General features: G+C 40.4%; 1 protein-coding gene across 3 annotated transcripts in view; it reads left to right on the top strand.

Moving 5' to 3' along the window:
• KCNQ1 (potassium voltage-gated channel subfamily Q member 1) overlaps positions 1-19,913 on the top strand; it is a 285,672-nt gene that overhangs the window by 96,088 nt on the left and 169,671 nt on the right. For all 3 annotated transcript variants that reach the window (XM_081840773.1, XM_081840772.1, XM_081840771.1), the window contains one exon: positions 995-1,115. In XM_081840773.1, the coding sequence (XP_081696899.1) occupies positions 995-1,115 (121 nt within the window). The remainder of the gene's footprint in view (positions 1-994; positions 1,116-19,913) is intronic.

The raw sequence follows: 19,913 nt of genomic DNA, 5'->3' as shown, positions 1-19,913 counted from the left end.
TAGCGGAGTTTGTAACCTGAGGTGTTTGTAACCCGAGGTACCACTGTACTGAATGTACAAAGCTTAAACAAAACCAGTTGGAGATTGAAATTTATTTCTAGTTTTAAACAAATAAATACTGTGACTACTACTAGGTATTTATACTGAGTTGGATCCAGACTTACTCTTTTGCAAATGGAAATGTTGCTTCCATTTGCAGATAGAAGAAAAGGAAGGAGGTGATTTTTGCTTATTCTTCCTTGTCCTTGCAGCTCCTTTTGCCGCCTTCCACACTGTTCTGGAGGGTCCCCAAACACTGCAGAATAGCTTTTCACCTCCAGTGGTGCTTCTTGTTTGCAGAATTCTATTCATGAGTATTCTAGATTCATAGTATTTTAAAGGGGCCAAAGAATCCTGGAAGACATGCTCCCTGTCTTGTAGGTGTTTTCCACCTGGCCTGGGAGGGTGGGGCCCAACTGACTCCAGCTACAAAAGGTGAGACTGCTGACCAGATTTGTAGGCTCCTGTTTAAGGTTTTTTGTTGAGGTGAGGGTTGTTGCTCCTGTTAGTTGTTTGCATCTTTATTTTAGGTCTTGTGATTTATGTGGAAATGGTTCAGTTTGGTTGTGCATTTAAAAAAAATTATGGTTTGACTACTTCTTTAATTTTATAATTATGTGTTCTTTTTATGCTGTAAGCCACTTTGAGCATGGATTGAACTGTGGAAAGGCAGCATGCAAATAAAATTATGTATGTATGTAGAAAGTATGTATCTAGTCCAGAAATAAAACAAAATAAAAAAACATCCAAAGGAGCACAATAATTAGATAAGAGTATCAGTCATGAGAAAGCCACCAAGAATAAGTGGGTTTTCAAAATCTTTCTGAAAAACTAGTGTGGTAACTGTATGGAGGTTAACTGGACGTTCCAGAATCATGGACCTACCAAAGAAAAAGTATTCTGCCTTTTGCCTACTAGCAAGTTTAATCTTTACCTTCCTGTTTCTTTTTCACAGTGAAAAGAAACTCTCCATTTTTAGATACAAACACAGGACCATTCATTAGGACTAACAGCTTTGCTGATGAACTCGACCTGGAAGGCGAAACATTGCTGACCCCAATAACTCACATCTCACAGTAAGTCACAGATTTCTGAATTATGCTATCATTTGCTCCAGACAAGTTCAACCAATACATGCTATAAGCTAAAATATAATCCTAGATCAACCTTATAGTCATTTATGTAAAATCATTCTGTGTAGAAATTAATGTATGCTGTCCTGATATCCATTAAAAAGTTATCCATTCTGCTCATGGAACAAATCGGACTTTTAGGTCACATTGCACCTGATGGAAATTCTTCATTTTAAGCAAAACATACTGCATTGGTTATTGAGTTATGAGATATGCTTTTTACTTTTACCTAATACTGTGGATAGCTATACGAGAGGTTCATAGATGGCATGGTTTTTGTGTTTAGGGACGTGTCATGTTGTGTCTGAACTGCTAGTGTCCTGTTTGGACATTTCTCATAAGATCTGAACAGTGTGAAATTATTCCTGTTAAAATAGCAGTGATGTGGTATGGAGAATAACAGCACCATTGCAGTAGTACCCAGATTGAATCCACCTGTTGCCCAGAGAGGTGTCAGGACATGTTGTGGATTATGAGGGCCTGCATAAACAGACTTGGCTCAGATGTGATTAAATGATGACCATTCCTAGTTTCCTATTAAACACTCTATGCAATATTTGGTGTATTTACTGTATCTTATTCTTCCTTTGTACAGTGGTGCCTCGCAAGACGAAATTAATCTGTTCCGTGAGGCTCTTCGTATAGCGGTTTTTTCGTCTTGCGAAGCAAGCCCATTGACAGCTTAGTGGATTAGCGCTATTAGCGGTTTAGCGGCTTTTAGCGGATCAGCTGATAAGCGGCTTACGGCTTAGGAAAAGGGAGAAAAAAGGGGAAAAAACCCCGCAGGAACTCGCAAGACATTTTCGTCTTGCGAAGCAAGCCCATAGGGAAATTCGTTTTGTGAAGTGCCTCCAAAATGGAAAAACCTTTCGTCTAGCGGGTTTTCCGTCTTGCGAGGCGTTCGTCTTGCAGGGCACCACTGTATCCTTGTCAATGTCACCAAACTCTATGTGTTTTGACTATACTGTACACAATTGTGGCTTTAGGCACGATTCATGGAACGTAACCCTGGCAGGCTTACTGTATAAAACTATCCATGTATCAATCTATATAGTACACAAACACAGAAATGCAGGCATATATAGTTATACTATCATAAAAACAAAAGTGGTTTCTGATTACAAAAAAGTTTGTAAAGAAAATTGCAACTTGACATAATTAACAGTGAGGATTTATTTCCCAAGGGAATCCATAAACAAATGTTTTTCATGCTCTTATAACTGTGACTTCACGTGTTTCTTCCTCCCAGTTTTTCTTTTAAGTAGTCTGTTTTGCTGGAACTCTGTAAACTAGTAGCTCTTAAAATTTGAAAGGCTGCATTGGTATAATCCTTCATGCCAGCATTCCAAAGGGCTCCATAGTACATATCAAAAATATCTAGCCAATCCATGTAAACCAATTAGCATGTAAAAGTCAAATCAAATGCAGCTTCAGTTCAGACTGTAAAAGTGATCCATGCTCTATAAGAGACATATCAGCATGAAGAATATTTTATAGCCCAGCTGCATAACACTGTAACTCCTGGTTAGAGAATGAAGGGCTTTGGAACCAGAAAGAATAATGTGCTGTTGAATCTTGGACTGTAGTGCTGCATATAAATTAATATGCCCCAGGGGCCATGAAAATGAGCGTGTATGAAAGAAACTGATTCCATAACCACAAAGGCGTGAGTAAGAGCCGCTGTGTGAATTGCAGGCATGTGCTTGGCAAAAAGTATCTGCAAACAGATTTCACCTGAGAGCATAAAATTACTTCTCTTTGACAGGCAATATAAATCACCTGGCAAAAATATTGGTTACCTACTGTACTGTCAGGAAACTTTCTTGGTAAAAGTCAGATTAAGGAATGTGTTTAAAATCTCTGTTTTCACTTACTTGGGAAGGATGGAGAAACTCTTGCAACTGGTACTTGTCTATTTCATCACAAGTACGTCAGGAATATCCCAGGGGTCCAGGAGCAGTAAGCCAGCAGCAGCCTTGTGAAAATCACACTTAGTTAAGGGTGTCTCTGGGGTCTCCCTAACTCAATCATGGCCACGTTTATGGAGCTTACATGCCTGTCCACATTAAGAAAAGTGAGATAGGAGGTAGATGCATGATTGGATCCAATGCACTGCCGCAACAAGAGTAGGGGCCAAAGCCTGACTCGGTGCCATAATGTGTTCTGCTTCACTGTGATGTTGACCCCAATCTCAGCAGCAGCATAGTAGCTTTTGTTCGTACTGATGCACCTGCATTTGCCTTCTAACTGCAGCCAGATGCAGCAGTTCTTCTTTGGTGCATGGTTATGTCTTGGATGTGTGGAAGAACCTGGAGCAATATAATACTATGCTGCTCTAGCTAGCAGCATGAATTGGTGAGCAAGAGCAGAACTGGTTTTGCTTCAGGGCAGTATCACAGATGTGTTTCTAAGCACAACACACTTGGGATCATGAACACACTCTGAGGTCGCTTCCAGATGACCTGTTTATTGAGCATTAATCCAAATTTGTTTCTGGGGAGATCTGATTATATCTGCTGCTTTCAGAGCATTCGTTTTGATTTGGTTGTGGGGAGGATAGATAGCATTGCGTCAAGCAAATGCTACCCTACACTTTCCAGTCACTTTCTTTTATCCCATGTTTTGAAGAAGCTGGTTTGTTGTGCACCAGCCCCAAATCATATTGGATTGCGCAACCTGAATTTGCTCGTGTGCAACTGGATGCTACCCCAAAATAGCAACAGTCTGGGAGGACCCTTTATGGCCTGACCTATACAGAGGACTCCTGTCCCTCATAGAATATTTGGGGCATCTGCAAAGGGGAGTCTTTCTCTGAATTCCTATTAACTGATCTAGCAAGATCAAGGTGAGGAGGAGTGCCAAGATACAGTACCCTTTGTGGTGATGTAAACTGAACCTCAGTCGGAGTATCAGTCACTTCCACTGCTCTTGGAGCCTCTGACAGATGGGAGATTTATGAAAGGGCTTGCAAAGGTTTGTTCCCTTTCTGTAAAATTCCCAAGAGCCATACAATCGCCAAATAGGTTTATTTATTTAAATTGTGGGGAAAGGGAGGTGGCAGGTTCATCCTCCCCATCTCACAGCCCTCAAGTTTTGTCAGTGTTCCAATAGTGCAGAAATGAGAATAGAGCTAGAGCTTTAGGAAGTATAAGGAGCAGTGGGTGGTATCTTCCCCACACCCAATAGACCAACAATATCTGGTCTCCCAGGTCGTAGTCCAACACTCTAACAATTAAGCCATTTATGCCAGCTTATTTGATTTAATGCAGGAACTTACCTTTCTTCTCCATGAAAACCACTATTACTGCTTGTGAGGATCACATTGTGCTAAGTGATTTTCCCATTCCCAGATCCAGGTCAGCAAGGGGGGCAGGTGACCTACCACTGGTCGAAAGCAGGCAGCAACCTTTAGGGAGATACAGCTCCCATCCCGTAGTTCTGTTCCTGCCTTCATTGAGTGAAGCCAGTCACCATTAGCTCTCACTTGTCTCCTTAGGTTTATATATTCTTTTTTTTTAACATCTTAGTTAGGTGGTATTTTCTTTCCTCATTCCATAGATATATTTTTCCTTCTCTTCTGCTTCAGTTTACTTCACCTGGAACACCTGCCTAGCCTCTCCTTTCCCATGCTCTGCATCTTCTTCTTTTTAGCCTTGGCACTTTTGTCTTTCCTCCCTTTCGCTCTCAGTGAAGGGATGGGAGAAGCAGCCCAATTTCTTCCATTCTCAGAGTGGGAATGCTGGAGAAGCCTGGCGGTGCTGCCGCACTGCATCACTCTTTTCATTTTGGCGTGAACGCCATCATCCGGCTTGGATTCCATCTCACAAAGCTTATTTTTAGCACGAACACCATTTTCAAAAGAATTGTGTGAATTGACTAAGGAGACAAGTGAGATTTAAAAGATATTCCCTGTTCATATGTCAAACGGGTGCATTGCATTTCCTATCCCCCCAGCCCCTCCTGCCAATATACCTTTACCAGGCATTGCAACCTGACACATGCACCTTAGCCAAGGCAGCATTTGGCCAGAGGGTCCTGCAGAAGGTCTTCCTGCCTTAGCTCCTACAGCCTTAACCTGCCCTAGGGAGGTTAGCTATTGTACTTCCCATCCCTCCTGACCTGAATCACAGTTGCACTCACCTGAAATGTAGTTTTTCCAGTCAGCTGGACCCACCCTATGTAGTGGGCTGCAGGAATGTTTCTTCTTCTTCTTCTTCTTCTTCATCATCATCATCATCATCATCTACTTACACAGTTGAGGTTAGTTGTAGTTTGGATTGGGAAGTAGGATGTTTTTCTTTTTCTTGAGCTTGGCAAGTCTGCTCAAAGTGCATGATGGGAGCCCTGCCTCCCAAAGGGCTGCTACCTGCCTTTGACCAGGGGGAGGAGCCATCAACCCATCCTGCTGATCTTTCACTGGGAATGGAAAACTACATTTCAGGTGAGCACAACTGCACTTTTGTCATTGCAGTGTTATTATTACAGAAGACCCCTGCCAAGAAGGATAATTATCTAGTCATTTTAGAGAATATACACACCATACACACACCAACTATTTGCAAAATCTCATAGCCAAGCCAAAAAGATGTTGGGTTTGTGACGCTTTGAGTTTTGTATATGCAATGGTTGTGCCTTTTTTTATTCCTGGTAATTTGATTATTAAAGTGCCCTCTTTCACCTTTGTGATTTGGAGGCAGCTTCTTAGTTTAAAGATACATTATGTCCAGAGCAAACATTTGTAACCTCTGTGGTGTGGAGTGTGGGAGCCATGCAGCCACTGTAGTAGCTGCATGGCTCCCACAGTGGAGGAATCCTTATTTGCGCTGACTAGATGGCTCATATTGTAAATGATTCCTGCTTTTATCTTCCTCCCTCATTTCCAAAGGCCCTTGTAAAGTCTGTGCAAATACAGCTTATTCACTTTCAAGTGGTCAGATATAATGACTGACCTGCTGTCACCACAACTCTGTTTGCAGGGCAGCTAGCAACATTTAAAATGTGATTTGCACACAAACAACTTGATGGTTAATTGCAGAGAGGAGTTAAACAGCAGCAATCAAAGCAAGCATACAGCCAAAGATCAGGCATGAAACAACAGTTTTCTGATGTGTTACAATCAAACTTGTCCATCATGAATCCTGTTTCCTTCTGTGTTAAGTAGAGTATTCCATCCTTTACAGACTTTTAAATAAACAACCTTCCTCCCCACTCCACCTAAGAGGCAGGGAAAATAAGAAACTATGGTAGTAGTATACCATATTAGCATATAAATTATTATTACGATGCCATTACTATTGCCTTACATGTGCCTTTTAGTTCGCATGTGTACATTCTAGTCTAAAAACAATATATTTGTTGTTTTAAATTGTGGTATTTTTTTATTGTTCCACATCCTGCGACCTCAGGATAATAGGCAAGCTCTAACTATTCCATATGTAATATAATAAAAGCATTAAGAGGCTAAATGCATTTAGCCACGCACACACAGTTATGCTTTTCTCAGGACAGAAGCTATGCAAGCATATGTACAGAATAGGAAAAAAGAGATACTGTGCTAAGCTGGCCATTTGGTTGGTTTACTGGGTTTCCATTTCTTTGATTGGCAGATAATGAATTGGCAGAGGGCAGGCTGCTATCTTTAAATGCAGGTTGGGGGGCGGATCTGGGCAAAAAAAGGAGGTTGGGAAACCATACTATAATCCTCCTATAAACTATAGTGGAATATTCAAGATGGGATTAGTTTTCATGCTCTGAATTAGTTACATAGCAATGGCAAACACTGACATGGCACATTTACAGGCCAATAGAAGAGAATGTTGTTTCCTTTGGCAAATAAAACAATAAAAAATACACCTTGTAGCAGATGCATACACTTGTATGTTGAGGTTCTACTACTTTAAAGTAGTAAAGACAGCTGCTGCTTTCATTAGATTAATATTAGATTCCTTGTTTTCCATGAGTTAGTTTAGTTGACTGATATTAAGTAATTAAAGTAGACTCCAGCTGCTTACATATTCAGAAGCGCGAGGTTCATCTAGTGCAAGGCCAATGAGCAGCTGCATGTGCCCTGAATTTATCTATGTTTATTTTAGACATGACATAGAGCAATAAATGCAAATACAGGAGTTGGGATGAGAGATGATGCCCCATATTTATTTATTTCATTGAATTCTTATCATCACTTCTGTTTAAAGTCAGTAAATTTGTCTTTTGACCATACTATAATTAATATTGGGTATTATGTACATAGCATTTTTTGTAAAATATTACACATAGTAACATTGGTAGCTAATATTCCAAGAGAAAGTTTGCTGCAATCTTAAATTACCTATAAATTACCTATTATAACCTGATAATTTTTTATTTATTTTTGTGGAAAATGGAAAACAGGTTGGAGGGGGAATTTGAAGCAGAGAAGGAAAAAATATAAGGAAATAGCTAAGCACCCATCTCCCTATATCTTCTCTGTTCCATGTTGCTCCTCTCTTGAACCTGTGTTCTTTGCTTAGAAAACAATAACAGCATTTGACTTTGGCTGTGGCATGCTCTCAATGTGTGCAAGATAATCAAAACCCTTCGGCAAAATTTCCTTACAAATAAATCAGCCAAGTTTCTAGAACTGAGGTTCAAAATAAAAGGTTCAGTTTATGGCTGCCATGCATTACGCTATATATTTTTTTAAATATAATTAACTGGAGGTGGTATTTTAGCAACAATTCATAACCTGCATCTTTAGTTTTCCACCACACAAAGTATCTAAAATAAAAAGCTTTGTCTGCTTTACATATAGGATTGATCTCCACTATAGGCACACATTAAATGCCTAATGAATGTGAAGATTCTTATCATAAGATGGATCTGTGCAGTTTTGGTGGGGTACTTCGATCTATTAGTGTATATAAATGTGGATTGGTTGGACCAGTTCCCCCATTCATTCCAGAGAACTGTGTATGCTTAGCTCTATATATAGCTTTCTGGTGCAAAATTAGTGTTTCTCATTAATTTCAGTGGAGGGATTCTTTATGCGTACCTACATGTGTACACATGCATGTGCACCTCTCTCACTGTGAGCTAGGATTTGTTCCTTCCTTTGAAATAAGTGAGGGAGCTCTTTCATGCCCACGAATCCCAAGTGTGCATTGGAGCTCTCATATCCCCAGTGCTTTTTCTGTGATGGTACTCACCGGTATGAAGTAGCAGCACATCTTTTTTTGTTGCCCATGGCAGACATCTTGGTCTGGCACCCACAGTGCTTTTATCAAGATAGGAGTATCACCACCTCTTTTATTTTATTATTATTTTTGAGCACTGCACACCCCTAAGCTGGAGTTCAGTGTGTATCTGAAGAAGTGTGCATGCACACGAAAGCTCATACCAAGAACTGACTTAGTTGGTCTTTAAGGTGCTACTGGAAGGAATTTGTTTTGTTTTGACTATGGCAGACCAACACGGCTACCTATCTGTAACTGGAGTTCAGTGTTAACTTGTTGTATTCTGGCTTGTTTTCTGCTTCGTTTGCTCATGATTTATGAGGTTTTCAAAGGCTCTTATTAAAGTCCACCATATGAAGTTATGACATGCAGGAGTTATGGGGAAACGCAACTGAATAATTTGCTAGGGATATATTGCTCCATTTCATTAAAATATTACACAGCCAAGACTGCTTATCCAACCTAGGTGATAAGCTTGCAGTGACCTTTTTCTGCAGCCAGTTTCTAACCCAGAATTCCTCACTGAATTTGGTTGGAATGAATGAGCAAATCACACCGCAAGCAGCAGTTGCACTCTTGGCCCTAGGTAGTTGGCCTCAATTGAAATAAATGGGGAGCAGCTACTGAAGGGTAATAAAGCTGTAGTGATTTTAGCAGTTATTCTGAAACCATCTGCTTTTCATTTTATAAATCTAAACCAATCCTGCCCATATCAAATTTTAGGCGCACATTTAAATAATAATATTGGAATGCATTTTACCCGCACCCTTTGCCGTAATGGAAATGGTACTTTTATTAATATTGTGATCGTTTGTAATGTTCCTTGCTTAAAAATAGGAAGTGCATCAGGAGATTTCAGTGCAGCACAACAGCGTCCCTTTTTTTGCAGGGGGAGGGGGGGTCTTTATCCACTAGATATTTTCATAATCTTATTTTAATGCTATCTCTCGACAACATTAAATTATTAAATCATTATTAAACCAGTTTCATTTTTTAAAAAGTAACTTGAACCATAAAGAGTATGCAATAGCCTTTTGGACCACTTTTGAAACTCCCAGAGGCTGCACACCACAGCTGGAAACAACTTGTGCTACGAAACTCAATATTGGCAAAAATGTAGGCTTCTGTCCAGAGAACTGTGAAGGAGAGACCCATGTGCACAGCAAGATTTTTGTGGTCATTTTTTGAACAGTAGTTGCACAGGGGGCTGGTCTTTGGAAAAGAGCAACAGAAGTCCTGCTGTACACAGCCAATCCCTAAAACACCTGCACAACTGCTTAGTGGATAATGGTACTGGTGCTGATGCAGACATAAGCTTATATATTGTGTTGACATGGAAAGACTATAATTCCTCTAAACCAAAGCCCCATACTTCTCCAAGTCAATCCAATTCTTCACCTTGAATGACTTTACTGGTATAGGAAGAAGAGGTGTCACCTGAAATCTGGCATTTAGGTTACCTGAAACATTCACCTGGGATGAATGCTTTGGGGATGTGCCTTTCCCTTTAGGAACTACATAGTGGAATAGAACTGAGTAGGTGAGAAGCAGAAATGCTGCACTGAAGCAGCAGCAGTTCTGAGTAATAGTGGGCTTTGTGCAGCTATGCCATACTCAGAGTAGGCTCATCAGAATGAATGGACAAAACTGACTTGCCAATTGGTTTCAATAGTGAGTATGACTTTGTTGGCTACAACCCAATAGTTGTAAAAATGTGTAAGCAATGCAGACTTACTGAAATGTCCCCTGGTAAACATTTGGCACGGTTTTAAGTATGACCCAAGAACGCCCTCAAGCCCGCATACCCAAGAGAGTGCCTGTACTATATGCCCCCCTGGATTTCCTTACCATTTTCTCTTTATCTGCATGTTCAGACATAGGCAGTTAAAGGAAAGCGGTTAGTGACTGCTCCATAACTGCAAAATTTATCCCAAAGATTTGCCAAAATCTGAGCATCCTTCAGAAGCACTGAAAGGCCTTTCAGAATGAAACTGGATGGCAGTCTAGCCCTCGGCTCTAGTTCATCCCTATGACGATGTTACCAGGATGGCCCCAGTGGTGCCTAGTTATGCAAATGGTAAGGCAGGAAGCAAGAGGTTTGTGACACCAGCAACCTTTACACTATTACTGTTGAAATTCAGATGTCTCCTCAATTAATTGATTGATTGATTTAAATCACCTAACTCAGGGGTCAGCAACCTTTTTCAGCAGGGGGCCGGCCCACTGTCCCTCAGACCTTGTGTGGGGCTGGACTATATTTTGGAAAAGAGAAAAAAAATGAACGAATTCCTATGCCCCACAAATACCCCAGAGATGCGTTTTAAATAAAAGCACACATTCTACTCATGTAAAAACACCAGGCAGGCCCCACAAATAACCCATAGATGCATTTTAAAGAAAAGGACACATTCTACTCATGTAAAAACACACTGATTCCCAGACCGTCTGGGGGCCAGATTTAGAAGGCGATTGGGCCAGATCCGGCCCCCGGGTCTTAGGTTGCCTACTTGTCAGGGAGAGGCAAACGGGAAAAGATGAGAGGACAGAAACCAGCAGTTATAGAGAGCCTAAAGAGATTATCAGCAGCCTGTCGTCTGACAGTGGGTCTGACATAGAGGGGGAGGAGGATGAGCCTGGAACAAGTCATTCTGTACACAGAGAAAGTCAGGAGAGGAGTTTCCGCAGACTTGCATGCTGGGTACGGAAAAGGAAGAAGAAAGATTAGAGGCGGCAACTGCGCAACAACGGGATGGACGCTAATTGAAACGCTGGAGATGTACGTTTGAACTTTGTCAAATAAATCAAATAGTTTGGAACTGGCTGGGAGCCCGGAGTCTTATCTATGCCAGCTGGACAGCATTAAGCCTCTGACACTACCCATGACCTAACTGTTCAATCCCAAATCTGTACTATATAGTGGGTGCTGGTGCCACAGAGCCATTGCTGCTTTGCACGTGGAAGGTTCAGTCCTCAGCACCTCTGTGTAGAAGTGGGAAAGACTCTGGCCTGAAACTCTGGAGAGCTTCTGTCAGTCACAGTTGATAATACTGAGACAGATGAACCAGTAGTCTGACTTGGTCTTAAGGCAGCTTCCTATGCCCCTGGGGTAGTGAATAAGGGGATTATTTTTGCAGTCTTGTAAAGGGAGAAGTGACCGATTTGCTCAAAGGGAAAACTCATTACAAAATTCATCTTTTGTATATTTTCTGCAAAGTTTTCTTTTAATTATTTAAAGCAGCTCACAATGTTATTATTTTTGAGGAGCTGTATAGTATCTGCTTTTTGAAGTGACTGAATCACTGGACGCAACTACTACAATGACATTTCCCAGGAATAGTTTCTCTCAAACTAAGGTCCCATCTTATATTGTTTCTATCTTAGTACAGAATTTCTAACTATTAGAAGTTTAGAAATTAGCTGAGCACAAATGAAAAACCCCCATCAGTTTCTATATAAAGCTTATGAGTCACCTTCTGAATCTATCTTAAAACCGAATTGGATCTAACATAACACAAGGGGGCAGTCCTGCCATGCAAGAGATTTTGTATTTAAGTGAGGATGGCAAGATGCTTGTTTTCAAACTTTTTTCATAAAGAGCAGATTCTTAGGGTGGAAGCCAGCCAAAGATTCAGCAACTCAGTCACCTTTAATGAGAGACAGTTAAGCACATGCTTATCTCTCCCACACATAGAAACAATTTTTAAAGTGTGTATCCAAGCAGCTACAAACCTGAATGCAAAAAGCCTTTAGCTTTGAAAACCAAGTGGCACACAGAAAATTGATTTTGTGGCTAGTTGCTGATCAGGCTGAATGTGAGACAGATCTCTGTGTTTGTTTGTTTGTGTTTGTTGTTGTTTGGATAAGGTATGCAAAAGCACCAAGAAAGAGTTGTTTCTGTTACTTTTTTTGTTATTTGGTAGCATTGTGCTCCGAAAAAGCCAATCAGGCAATGCCCACTATGAATCTTGTGGAATGTAGGAAATAAAGTGAATTTCTAAAATTGCTTTTTAAGCTCCAGATATTATGTCCAAAGGGTAGTAGTAATATTTTACCTGGACTGAAGTCCTCTCACGTGTTAGTTTGAAGGCTTTTATAAGCCTGTTGTGATGCTATGATAAAGGTTACTGTGATTTAAATCATGCACACCTTCTAAGTGTGTGTGTGTGTGTGTGTGTGTGTGTGTGTGTGTCTCACACACACACAGAGAGAGAGAGAGAGAGAGAGAGAGAGAGAGAGAGAGAGAGACTGGCTTCTCTCACTCACACTCGCACACCCCATAGTTGAGCTCATGAATGATTTTTTTTTAAAAAAAATTAACGTTATTGTGAGATGCCAACTTTGCAGTGGCTTCAAGATGCTTAGCTTGGTTGTGCTGGTTTGTACATACTTCATCAGTCTTAAAAGAACTACACTGACTGCTGGTTGCTTCTAGAAGCAGCGCAAAGCACTGGTGCTAAATTTTAAAGCCTTAGGTGGCTTGGGCTTGGAGTACCCAATGGACCTTCTCACCTCACATCAACCTGACATTTATAAAGATTTTCTCAGGAGATTTTTCACCCTATGTCCCTGCCTGGTAAAGTGAAGTAGGTGACTATCAGGCAGAAAGTGTTCCTCTGTATGGCAATTCTCCCTAGCAATAATGTTCCCCAGACAAATATGTGAAGCACTGGTTTTCTTTTTCCTGTTATCTATGTTGCTCTAGAATGCGGAAGCTTACTGTATTTTTCATTTTTTACTTCTATTTGTAATATTTTTAGGCTGTTGTAAACTGTTTGGAGATTTTCTTCGAAACATGAAGCAGTAAAACAAACAATAATATATAGAGCAAACTTAACTCCCACTGATTTTCAGAGGTGATTATTTCTTAGTGATTATTTATTATCAATTACATTCCCCACCTCACCCCCACTGTTTTTACTAAGGTTATAGCGACTTCCAGAGAATCTCCCATCTATGGCTCATTGGGCTCCACACAACCCCACATCTCCCTTGCTCTGTCTTTTGCCAAGGGTACCTCAACACCCACTGTGGCGTTTGCCCTCCTATGTGTGTGACATCATACTGGTTTCATAGGGAAAGGGTTAACTAATTGTAAAATGACTAACCAATGGGAACCCAGGGGGCAGAGTTAACTGTGTATAAGGTTTAAGCACAGAGGTTTTATAGGGAGTTAGAGTTAGAGTTGTTGAAAAGACAGTCTGGAGTTAGAAGAGACAGAGAAGATAAGTCTGTGGGTTGGGCTAGTCTGGTGTGAGAGAGCGAGAGAATTTGTTAGGAGGAGTCAGTCAAACAGTTGAGATAATCAGCCAGAAGGTATTAGGAAGGTATAGGCCGGTAAAGAAACTAAAGTTAAGATACTGACAGGAATATTATCTGAGAAACCAAAAACTTGTTAATATTTGTAAAATAAACTTGTTTTTTTGGTTCACTTTTAACAACTGACTGGACTCAGTTTTTTACCAGGGAGTAACTGGTTGGTGGCAGCCAGGAAGCGAGCACAGTGTGGCACAGGGATCAAGAAACCATTAAACATCCCGGGACCCTGTGTGATCGCCACACCCACTATTCTGGAACTGTCCAGTGACATGCTTGTTTATATTGTGGATATTAAGGACCTAGGTGCCCCTTGTCTACATGGACAGTGAGGGAAAAAAGACCTAAAGGATGTGGAAGTCTAGCACAGTTTAGGAAAAGCTTCTATATTTCTTAAGGGGCAGAGGATGAGGAAGAAGCTAAAGTACTCTGGGTAGTGTCTGCAAAGCCCCTCCCCACAAAATGCTGCGATTTGACTGGAATCCGTTTTTTGTTAGCAGAAAAGCATAAAGAAGCCCATGAAGCAAGAAAGACTGGAGGCTTAGATCTCCTATCCCACTCTCATTGTATTCATTTCCTTCTATTCTCAAACAAGTAAGGTTTTCTTTGCAGCAGAAAACTGAGCAGTTTAAAAACAAGTTCAAAAGGCTGTATTTCTGTTAAAAATCTATAGAGAAATGATGAAGAAGTATTGTGAAGTAGAACAGTTGTGTCCTCTCCTGTACAAATGAGGCTTGGATAGCTTCAGCTGCATGGGCCTACATTTAAGATTGTATGAACCATTTTTAGAGTATCACACCTGCAATATTACACACGTTCATGCTGTGTAATAAAGATCCCATAGATCTGAGTGTTAAAGCTTAACAAAATGAGGAGGAGTTGTTAGTATGCCAGTTTGTTAAGTCAGCAACAGAGCATCAGAGCTTCCATGCTGTTGGGGCATGTCATATGGTAAGGACATGTCATCCCCATAATTAGTAATAATGCAGGGAAAGTAAAATTGCTGGGTGAGGTCATATGGGGATTTGGGCTGGTGTGTCACCAGTGTATGGATGACAGCCTCTCATTTCTGTCCTCTGAACCTCGGGAAGCAGTAGAAGTGGCGAACAAGTAACTGGTACTAGTTTTTGGACTGGGTGTGTGTGAACAAAGGGTGGAGTGACATAGAAGTTAGTGTACTTGATGAAGTTGTGCTCTCTTGTGAAAAGCAACAGTTTCACAACTTCTGGGAACAGCCTTGGCAGTGCTGGCAGTGGCCCGGAGTGCCTTTCACCAGTTTCAGTTTGTGCGCCAGCTGTGCCCTTTTATGGAAAGGCTAAACTTCACTTAAATCATTCACGCCGAAGTTACTTAGAACTTGAATTAGTTATCTGTTCTGCTTAGGGATGACCTTGAAGAGAGCTTGGAAGTTTCAAAAGGTGGCTTCTAGGGCTGTGACTAGATCATATTATAACAAACCAATTCTTTGCCAGCCATACCGATTACCAAAATGTATCCAAGCTCAATTAAATAAGCTTGTTGTGGCTTTATCGTTCTTAACACTCCAGGGCCAGTGTATCCCAAGAATTGCCTACCCTCTGTGAAACTGTCCAAGCATTATGTTGCGCCACTAGGGCCATTCTCTATAGCTGCAATAGGAACGTGTAGTTTAAAATTTGTTAAATGTCTCTTTGGTTGCATTGAGTAACACACATCACAGTAGCTAAGATATAGCTGAATATGATTATTCATCTTTTTTCTATTATTATTCCCCTGTTTCAATATACGTAAATAAAAGTATTTGTGTTTATTAGGAAACATAGTTCTAAGCACTAGGACCTATCTTTTCAGAAGCCTTTTTCTTTTTGGTAAATGCTGGGCATGTGCTCATTTATAATCTTCACTGGACAATGCATTTGTTCTCCTCGACAGTTGAATAAGGAGGGGAAAGACATTTTGAAAAATGTGTTCCTGTCGTCTTTATGTGTGTGCCTTTCCTTACATCATGTTGAGCAGAATTCCTATGGGTACCTTGAACAGTAGTTTCTGGGAGCAAGATGGATACCTGACTAGACTAGCTTTGACTAGAATTGTCTCACAAGATTCTTGAGATTATGAGATATTTGTCAGTCAGTTTTAAAGATGGTTAGATTTCAAGACTCAAAACAAAAACAGACTTCACAACTTTTTCTTTTTGTAAAATGCAATTTTTAAAAATGTAGCTTCCTTTCTCCGTATGTGCATGTATAATTGATAAAAGACATGGGCACAATGAGCACTTGGGGAAGGGCCATCCATCATGTGCCAGATTTACAGTTTACACAACAGCAGACAAATAGCTGTATTAATAAGAGTTAAAGCTTAATCCTTGCAGTCATGAACTGCTGCAAATCAGTGCAGTTGTTACAGCTAAGGAAGCCCAGCATCATAATTTTTAAACTATAGCAAAATGACGCAGTAATGTAAAGAAAAGCACTTTTGTAATCCTTCATTGCTAATTGCAACAGACATTCATTAAATGTCTGATGGGGCCCAGCATAATTGACCTGATGCAGAGCCTCTAGCACTGTGTACCTGTTCTAGGATCCAAGTGTTTCTTGCTCTGCTCATTTCAAATTTTGTGCAAAAACCGATCAGAAGGTCAGCGGTTTGAATCCCCACAATGGGGTGAGCTCCCGTTTTTCGGTCCCAGCTCCTGCCAACCTAGCAGTTTGAAAGCACATCAAAATGCAAGTAGATAAATAGGTACCGCTCCGGCGGGAAGGTAAATGGCATTTCCATGCGCTGCTCTGGTTCGCCAGAAGCGGCTTAGTCATGCTGGCCACATGACCCGGAAGCTGTACGCCGGCTCCCTCGGCCAATAAAGCAAGATGAGCGCCACAACCCCAGAGTCAGTCACAACTGGGCCTAATGGTCAGGGGTCCCTTTACCTTACTATAGAATTAACATCACGGAGTTCTGTTTTTTTTCCAAATCAAACTGTATTGAAGTTTCAATATCGCCCATTCAAAACCTTGAGATGGATTTAAACAGCATAGTTTAAAACAGATTAATATTGACACAAAGTTGAAAGGGGAAACTAAAAAAAGAATTAAACAGCCTGCTTAAACCCACTAAGAAGATGTTAGCCTGCCCACACACAGAGTCACATAACTTTCAATATGTATATTTAAGAGTCTTAAAACCAGTTCACAAAACCAAGTGGCTGAGTGATAATTTACTTTAAATTCTTTAAATGGAACATGTCAGGCTATTTTTGTGTATCTGTGCAACATGTGGAACATCTGATTTTTTGCCACACCAGAGCAAACTGCAAGAAGAGACATAGTGAAAAACAGATGTTTTGTGCGTCAAATTGCTGCACATGAGTGGGTTGCCATGCAGAGTAGCCTTCATGTGGTAGCTTGGTCTCGTGAATAGTCCTCCATGCCCTGAACAGTAAACACTTTGCACTTACAAACTCATTGACTTCTACTTCCATATAATGGCTGTAGTATTATGGCAGTTGAGGCTACATGGGTAGCAAGATTCTTTCTTTTGTCATAGCCAGCAGCAGGAAAGCCCCACTTCCATGCATGGAGATACCTTGTTAGAGTGCTTAGATATGAATATAATATCTCTCAACCTACCACCCCATTGATTCTTAAAAAATAACTGAAGTTGATCTCTTGAAAGTTTCCTGAAAACTAACAGTTGGTTGTATAGAGGCAGCAGAAAGATGCACACAATTAAATTCCACTGCTTTCATTCCTCATATGGCACCTTGGGACCATTGTTGGCCTAGGACATCTATAGTGCAATTTCTTACTCTTGTCATGTTATAGAAGTGCAATTTAAAAGACTCTTGGCTACTCTTAGTCTCCAGAATAATAAATGACAAGGGAATAAATAAGCCTTAGTACGTACTGGCATGTATTATTGGTAGTCTTGCCAAACCCTCATGGTTGTTTTTTTAAAATATTGCAGCCTGAAATTACTTTTCTAATTCATTAAGAGAAGATAGACAATATTAAAATAAGCAAATGCACCAATGTCTTTGGAAATAATTTCCCAAATAATCTATTTGTCCAGATTTAGTAAACAACATTAGCATATATTTGATTTAGACAGTATACAGTTTAAGCTTGCCAAACTGGGATCCAAATTCATATGGAGAAAACAGATGGGATTGCAGCTGGGATTTTGCTGCTCCATCTCTGCTTTAATAATAATCTAGAGTGCACTTTCTCCCTAAGGACTAATTTCTACCTAAGGATTTGCAATGCAATCCTATACATGCTTCCATAGAAGTAAGCCCTGCTGACTTCCGTAGAGCTTACTCTAAGGTAAGTGTTATAGAATTGCAGCCTTAGTTGTATTTTCTAGTTCAGCATCCCCAGGAGGGATCAGAGCTGGACAGAGACCAATTTCATCTCCAATGTGTAGAATTTTTGTACATAGATTCTTCATAAGAAAGAATATGAAGTAAAGGCAATGAAACTGAAAATGGGGAGGGGGGAGAGAGAAAGTTTCCAGGCTTGTACATGTATTTGTCTTCATAGAAGGTATATGTATATAATCTATAAAGTAACGGGTTGTATTCAACTAAGGTGTGCTCAGAGTAGACCCATTGGAATTCATTAACCAAAGTTAGCCATATTCATAAACTTTGACGAGTCTAGTCTGAGTAGAACTTACATTTGCTACAACCTAATGTGATATAATAGATACAGTGAATAAATTCAAGCAGGGCATAATCCACCACAAAACCATCATGTAGAAGCTCAGTTGAATTAATGGGGGCTACAGAAAACCACTGCCAAAGACTTGGACAGCTCCCAGCCATTTTAGTGAGGTTTGTGCTGAAGAAGCTCCTAGTGGATTGTGCTGATATCCTGTGCTAATTTGTTACACTGGGCTCTGTTCTTTTTCCAGTACATTTGCTAAACTCTGTTTTTAAGCTGATTTATTCTTCATAATTGCTGCTGTGCTTTTGGCAGTTTGACTCTCCTTTGCACAGAATAAGCAGACTGGATTCTATTCTGCTTCTAATCTCTGGCTTTCCATTTTGGAATTAGTAGGTATTACAAGGAGCAGTTGAAACCTTTTCTTCCATGCTCTTATTTCCTTTCACTGTCAGCTCTAACTAATGACCTGTGTGTTTCTGAATGGTGCCAGTGCTACATAGCTACACCAGGGAGCATGTGCGCCATAGAAAAGAGATATGTTCTACATTGAATAATTACCTGGACAAATATTTTCAATTCATATAAAAAGTTCTTGATAGTGCTTGATTTTGCTTCAAGGACCTGTTGTTAGTATTCAGGCCTGTGAGCCTGTGAATGTAATCCTACAGTGTATTTACACCCCCATTCCCACCTCAAAATACTATTAAGGTTTTTTTGCCCTTTATTCTGTTGATGCCCTTTATTCTGTTGATGTTCCATATGTGCCTGCTGTCTGAGTGCATGCAGACACATGTTCAGTCCTAATAAGCAGATCCTCTTTCACCCAGCAGTTGAAAGAAGATGCACTGGTTTGTAAAATGCCTAGCAGCAGGCATTAAGAATCCAGTTATAGCAGCTGTCATCAGTAGAAACACACAGGTGTTCCCAGTAATATGTGCAGCTTTATTTTATAACATACACTTGTGTTTTTTTCTGTGGCTCAATATTTATAACATCCAAATGGGTAACTTGCAATAACCTACTTCTTCTTCTTCTTCTTCTTCTTCTTCTTCTTCTTCTTCTTCTTCTTCTTCTTCTTCTTCTTCTTCTTCTAGTGGGTTACACCCAGTGTTTCAAAAGTACAAAGATGCTCCCGAATTAATCTGCTTCCCTCTTCCCCCTCCTTCTTCTCCCAAAGCCCTCTTCTGAGGGTTGGAGAAGCTCAGGAAAGGTCTTGGGCAGGAGTGGCTAACTTGAGGTCCTCCAGATGTTGCTGAACTATAATTTGCATTAATTTCTGGCTGCACTTGGTGGGGATTGATGGAAGTCATAGTACAGAAACATCTGGCAGGGGGAGCAAGTGTGAGAGGGGAGCTGGGGGAAATGGAAGAAAGGTTCCTTACAAAAGTGAAAGCTTTACAGAAGTATTTTTGATGAAACTCAGTGGGATTTATCCCTTAACAAGAGTGCTAATGGATTTCCACCTCAAAGTGAATTCACTTAAAAATGATGGCTATTGAAATGAGAGCTACTGACTTTCAAGTACATTTTCTTTGAATCTTCACCCAACTCCTATTCACACATTATGCAGG

This window comes from Podarcis erhardii (assembly GCF_964252035.2).
Source record: "Podarcis erhardii genome assembly, chromosome: 1".
Classification (NCBI taxonomy): Eukaryota; Metazoa; Chordata; class Lepidosauria; order Squamata; family Lacertidae; genus Podarcis; species Podarcis erhardii.
Note: the sequence above shows the minus strand (reverse complement) of the source record. Positions and strands in the feature narration are given on the sequence as shown.